This window comes from Otolemur garnettii, unplaced genomic scaffold (assembly GCF_000181295.1).
Source record: "Otolemur garnettii isolate 467f Iridium unplaced genomic scaffold, OtoGar3 scaffold00069, whole genome shotgun sequence".
Lineage (NCBI taxonomy): Eukaryota > Metazoa > Chordata > Mammalia > Primates > Galagidae > Otolemur > Otolemur garnettii.
In genome coordinates this window covers 3,296,770-3,302,906 of record NW_003852464.1, presented here as the reverse complement: position 1 = coordinate 3,302,906, position 6,137 = coordinate 3,296,770, and the positions used below count along the sequence as shown (strand labels likewise).

The following is a 6,137-nucleotide window of genomic DNA, read 5'->3' as shown; positions in this document are numbered from 1 at the left end:
TTTCCTTGACACTGTGCTTCTTTATAGAAAGAGGCAAAGAAACACAGGTGCTCAAACTATTTTTCATTTTTCTTTTATAAATTCAGACCCTCTCTTTTTGCCCTCCCGTAGTCCACTAAATCCTTGCGTAACTGTCTGCCATAAAAGTCAGCCCGGAGCCTCAGTCACTCTCACAGTCCCTCTTCACTATCATCTTACCCTACCAAATGTGCCCACCATCCAGCACGGCCTGATGGTGTCACACAGATGAGTTTCCTTCTGGATAATTCACTATTTACACACTTACACTTTATGCACTTTTATGTGCATAAATGTCATGTTTATTTAATCTGATCATATGTAGTGAGAGGCCAAAAGGCAGCTAGTACTAGAGTTAGGATTTCGGGTGGAGCTAATTTGTAGAACATAGAGGACTGGTCAGAGAACGTTATGCAACTATAAAAGCATGTAAATCATCTATGGCAACTAAATACAAGTTTATTAGGAAGTAAAACAACATACTAAAAAAGTCAAGCGGACACGCAATTTATTTTATGTACCACAATGCTCATCAATGAATGTGACAGGAAATACCCAAACTGGGTGCCCCCTTCTCAGCCCCACACTCGCTCACACTCACATGTGGTCAGCTCGGTTCTTCAGTCCTGATTACTACATGCCCTTCCTTCATCCTTAGCTCAAAACTGGCCGAGGAAAAACTCGAGACAGCATTCAGAACGGTTCAAGAGTGTGCTAAATGCCTATTACTTTGAAAAATCTACTGACTTAGGAACCATTTTGGACCTACCGGGTTAATTGTTTTAGGGTTAAGTTTATCACTTGGTCGAGGATGAAGTTTTCTTGCAGACTCTGGTGAACTGGTTGATGAGGAGGGTTTGCTTTGCTGAATTACAGTCTTGTGTTTTATTTGTGCACTTGACAATGACCGTTGATCACAGTTACCTGGACAAAACAGAAAATCAACAAAAAGAGGTGAAAGCAACGAATTTCACCCTGCACTTATCTCTACACAGGATGCGTCATTAACAAACTTGGCCTCTTCTCTTAATTTCTTAAAAGAAATTGTTATTTTGTTTCTGTACCTGTTATTCTGTTTCTCAGCTGTGTACTCCCAGGATACTCTGATTTCTGCATTGCCTCTCTTTTACTCCTACAGAGAAATGAAACTTGATTTCAAAATTTGTTTGGAGGAGTATTCATTGTCACTAGAAAGCCATTTATGGGCTTAGGCAGATTATTTAACCTCCTACACATCGAATGACTGACCCATTAAAAGGAGGAATAATACGAGTCTATCAAGGCCATTCTGGAGGAGCAAATCCATCCTGCTCTGACAGGTAAAGCTGCTCCCTCACTCAACACGGGCTCGCTTCCCCTCCTGAACTATTGCCTTTTCTGCTAAGGGGAGGACTCTAGTTCATACGCCAGATTTCTTGCTTAAATCAATTTCTAAACTTGTATCTCTAAGAAGAAAAATATACATACATACAAGTACACACATTCGCTCATACACACCCAGACTCACATATCCAAGTGCTTGCTGGTATTTTGGGTCTAACTCCATTCCCAGCGTCCATGCAGACTGTCCTCATCTTCTCAGTTTCTCAAATGCCCACGTTGACACCGCCCTGTTTGCACTGCTTCCTGCTCCTTTCTTCTTGATTACTCTCACTTCCTTAACACTGTAGTTATCATTACACCTTTAATACAGCTGACTCCCCCTCAACTACAGTGTAAGATATTCCCTAAGCCTTAGGGCCTAAGGGAATCTGGGCCAGGTGAAGGGCAGGTGAAGGGCAGGTGAAGGGCAGGTGACATCCTCTTCCACTTCCAAATGACAGCTTTTCAAATATTTGAGAACACTGACTCTTAACTCCTTTGTTTTCACTTCAAAACTCACAGTGTATATAAGATTAACTCTGATATTTTCTCCAAAAATTCCTCACGAGATGATTTTAATCTACTTGACAAATTAAAAATCTTCAAAAGGAAGACACAGTTCTACTTAATAAAATTTAGCCAGATAATACAGGGTATCTACACTTTATTGACACCCTGTATTTCCAAGATAATGCCCAGACCCAAATCTGGTATAACGCAAAGGTAAACTTAAACATAAGACTGCTTCTGAACACAGATAATCTTCATTTCAGTTTTCCTGATTTAATACCTTGACCTCGTTTTCTTATCTCACTACAAGCTCACTGATTTACTTCCCAATATCAGACTTCCCCTTCAGCTCCAAGGTATTTTCTAGTACTATATTAATTAAAATCTCATTAGATTTGTCAGATAATATTCTAAAATAAGCTCAGACAAGCTTTAAATACGTTAACCTAGTATCATACTTCTATGACCAACCCACAAAGATTTACTACTGTGTCTGACCTCTGTTTTGAGACACTCCTGGAGGGGGATCATACAAGTTTCTGTTGAAAAGAAACAAACCCATGCGCCAGTTCCTTCCTTCTACAACTGTGCACAATTACAGGAACTACTCCACAGAAATGATGACGTCTAATAGAAATACATCTAAGACGATATTTATACAATGGCTGGCATATGGTAAGTGTTCTATGAGGTTTAGCTATAGTTATTTTGTTTACAATGGTACAAAGTGGTTTTTTAAGTATTAGTATTAACAATGATAATATGGCCAATTTGACTAAATAGTTCCTTCTTTTCAAAAAATTTGGATTAACACTTTGGGTCAGATCAATTTGAAGATCAGTTTAAATCTGATATCTTTTGATCATCAAGTCAACTGTAATAGCTCTCATTAACGAGAGAGAGAGGACTATAAACCTAAGAAGTTCATAGTTAGCCACATCAAATATGATACATTTCTCAGTACTAACAACCAATTCTGCAGATGTTTTTGACAGAGTTTAACAGCTTAATTACTTTCTCTGTAAAGCAATTAGTACTTTAAAAAGTTGTTCCTGTAATTTACCCATGGGAAAGTACTGCATTGTATTTTGAAAATGTTTTAAAAGTCGCCAAAACTCTTCATTTGAAAGAATTTAAATTATAAACATGGTAGAAAATTTAGCTATCAAATTTCCTATGTATGCAGGACAGTTTTGTTTGAGACAGAGTCTCACTTTGTCACTGTCAGGAGAGTGCCCCGGTGTCACAGCTCACAGCAACCTCAAACTCTTGGGTTCAAGTGATTCTCTTGTCTCAGCCTCCCAAGTAGCTGGGACTACAGGCGTCCTCCACAAAGCCTGGCTATTTTTAGAGACTAGGTCTCACTCTGGCTCAGGCTGATTTCAAACTCATGAGCTCAGGTAAAACACCCTCCTCAGCTTCCCAGACTGCTGGGATTACAGGCGTGAATCACTGTGCCCAGCCTTGAAGATAATTTTTAGGTGATTTTCAGCAACAAAGGCATGCAATGGTACAAACATATCTGTGTCCACTTCAAAACATGGAGTATTTTTTTTCCCCAATTACTTTTTCACCTGTTAAAATTATTCCTTTCTACCTTGAGGACAAATTACAGTCACCCTTCTGTTTTGCTGTGTGTTGTGTTATCTGAGAATACTGCAGAGGTACACACGTTTTGGCTTCATGGATTGATAGCCGGCCTTCTTGATCTCTAAGTTCTGCATGGGTAGATGCCCCTAAACAAAAATACTAAGGGAGAATCAACCAGGGGAGTCTCCTATCAATTTTGGTATCTGCCTAGAGAACAAGGCACGGGGGCATGTTGGAACCAATCTCCATTGAATACTAAGTGACAATTGTAAGTGTGCTTAATTTTTAAAAATATCAACCTAGTAGCATACCACTGACAAGCCTGGAGGAAACATGAGTTACTTGTGGAAGAAAATGCTTAAGGCATTTTACCTTCAACAACTTTTTGAGTGTTTTATCAGTAAATACCATGGGGAGAATGGCATAAATGGCTAATGATGGAGAGAAGTGTCAACTTCTCTGTTGACAACTGTCAAAAACAATTGTCATAAACATTACCTTACCAAGGTCATCCCTCATTCTATTACAAAGCAATACTAAGATTCTAATTAGACACTATAATCTATAAACCCACTTAACCGTAAATACCTAAACTATGTTATATAGTATATATATAGTATAGTATATATATGTACTATATTATAAGGTGACCGGATTTTAACATTGGTAAAGCAGGACACCATTGATGGGGGCGGGGTCTGGGGGGACAGGGCCTGACAACAATGCAAACTTTGATAAGCAGTTCTCGATTATCAGTTCTCAACAATGATTTCTTATTATTAAAGTTTAACAGTATGAAATTAACAAAGATAATATAAAACTCATATCCTGGCGAAATAGCCACATGGTAGCCGAAAACTCTATATTCCCTTCCTGTTCTCCCACGTTCCCTAGCTTGTCATGCATTCTTTCCAAAAATTGGGACTTTTTAAAAACACCGCAGGACGTGGGACAAATTGTTAAAAATCGAGACTGTCCTGCCAAAAGCGGGACGTCTGGTCACTTTACTCTGGAGAGGGGGGTAGGGAGCTACTTATTTGTTCCAGACAGTTTGGCTCCTTCAGAGCTAATTGTCCTTGCCTAGAAGCAAGGGATGGAGCTCCTTCTGATATGGATTCCACCTGGGCAACTTTGCCCAGGAGGGGAGTAGGGGATTTACATTAGCCTTTTCATTTCCAAATGAAGTTACATTAACCTCTTCATTCCCAAATGGAGTTACATTAACCTTTTCAGCAGGTGAAAATCATATATTCCCTTCCCATTCTCCCGTGCATTCTTTCCAAAAATCGGGACTTTTTTAAAACGCTGCGGGACGCGGGACAAATTGTTAAAAAGCGGGGCCTCTGGTCACCTTACAATATTAGCAAACAAACCAAAAAGGGTCCTTCAGTGAAACCTACACTTCTAATTTTGGGCATCTCTCTGAATGCCAGGAGAGCATACTTTCTGCTTTCTTTTAATGTCTAGATGGCTCATATACTCTTTCTTTCCTTATATGTACTTTTTCTCTCCCACACCTAGCTTTTCAGACCACTGGAACAACCTGCTTGCTAAATTCTCAGGGTCATAGGCCATATTTTCTTCCTACTCTCTAATCCAGTGTCTAGAGAATTGCCAAAGTGTAACAGGCACGCCACTAAACCCATGTTCCATTGCTAAAGCGCCTTCAATGTCCAAAGAGTAGAGATAGATCCAAAGAGCCAGTATTAAGGGTCTTAAAATCTACTTTTCATACTCCCAGTCTCTGCATCCTTCCCCACCATGCACTTCCAAATATCTAAGATCAGTTCAGGGCGAGGGTATTGTCAAAGTTACAAAATGAGAGAGACAGAAAAAAAGGAAGAGATTAAAAAGCGGGTAGGAGGAAGCGGCCTGCTTGAGGTCAATGAAGGCTACTCTGGACCGAAACCGGACTACAGGCGAGGAGGTCCTGCCAGCGCTCTGGTTCTCAAGGGTCCTTAGCAACGGGATTCTGCGGCCCTAGAGACCGGGCGGCAAGAAAGCGGCTCGGCCGAGAAGGCGCCGAAGGGATACCTTGCACATGCGGGCCCAGCTCCCGGCACCAGTTTCGACCGCGCCGGTCTCCCGCCGCGACCTGCCTGCCGCCCCTGCGGGGCTCGGGTCCAGCGAGGGGTCAGCTCACAGCCTCCGTTCCAGCCACCGACCTTCGGACCCGGGGAAATCAGGCTAAGCGCGACTCGCGCCCGCGGACCTGGCCGCGCCTCTCAGTGACGTCAGACGTTCTCTGCGTCCTCTCAGCCAATAGCAGAAAGTCGCAGAGGCCTGTGGAAGACGGTTGCCACGGCGACGAGGCGCCGGGAGTTCAAAGGGCAGCCCGCGAGCTGCTGGCGCCGTCTGTAGGAAGGTGGGCGCCTGGGGTCTGGTCTCTTCAGAGCTTGAGTCCTGGGAGCAGGGATGATAACCGGCCCCCAAGGCCTTGGCTTGTCTGCAGTCCCTGCGCCTGACTCTTAACGCTTCTTTCTCTTGTATACTACTTCTGGTTCTCCAGCTGTCCTGCGCTGGAGCCTCTGAGAATGGAAGACTGTCCAGCTCCTGCCCCAGAGTCTTCAGCTGTGAAAGCCAAAACACCTGCCTGCCCAGCTGAGGAATCTCAGTGTAGCTTCTCGTCCTAGCTGGCCAGTTCACAGCCCAGCAGT

General features: G+C 42.5%; 1 protein-coding gene across 1 annotated transcript in view; it reads right to left on the bottom strand.

Moving 5' to 3' along the window:
* PACRGL (parkin coregulated like) overlaps window positions 1–5,652 on the bottom strand; it is a 14,881-nt gene extending 9,229 nt beyond the window's left edge. Inside the window, exons 1-3 of the mRNA XM_012807453.2 lie at window positions 5,518–5,652; window positions 1,083–1,152; window positions 788–942 (exon numbers count right to left, since the gene is read on the bottom strand). Of these exons, the coding sequence (XP_012662907.2) occupies window positions 788–942; window positions 1,083–1,152; window positions 5,518–5,523 (231 nt within the window). The 5' untranslated portion in view covers window positions 5,524–5,652. The remainder of the gene's footprint in view (window positions 1–787; window positions 943–1,082; window positions 1,153–5,517) is intronic.
* Window positions 5,653–6,137: the final 485 nt, after the last annotated feature.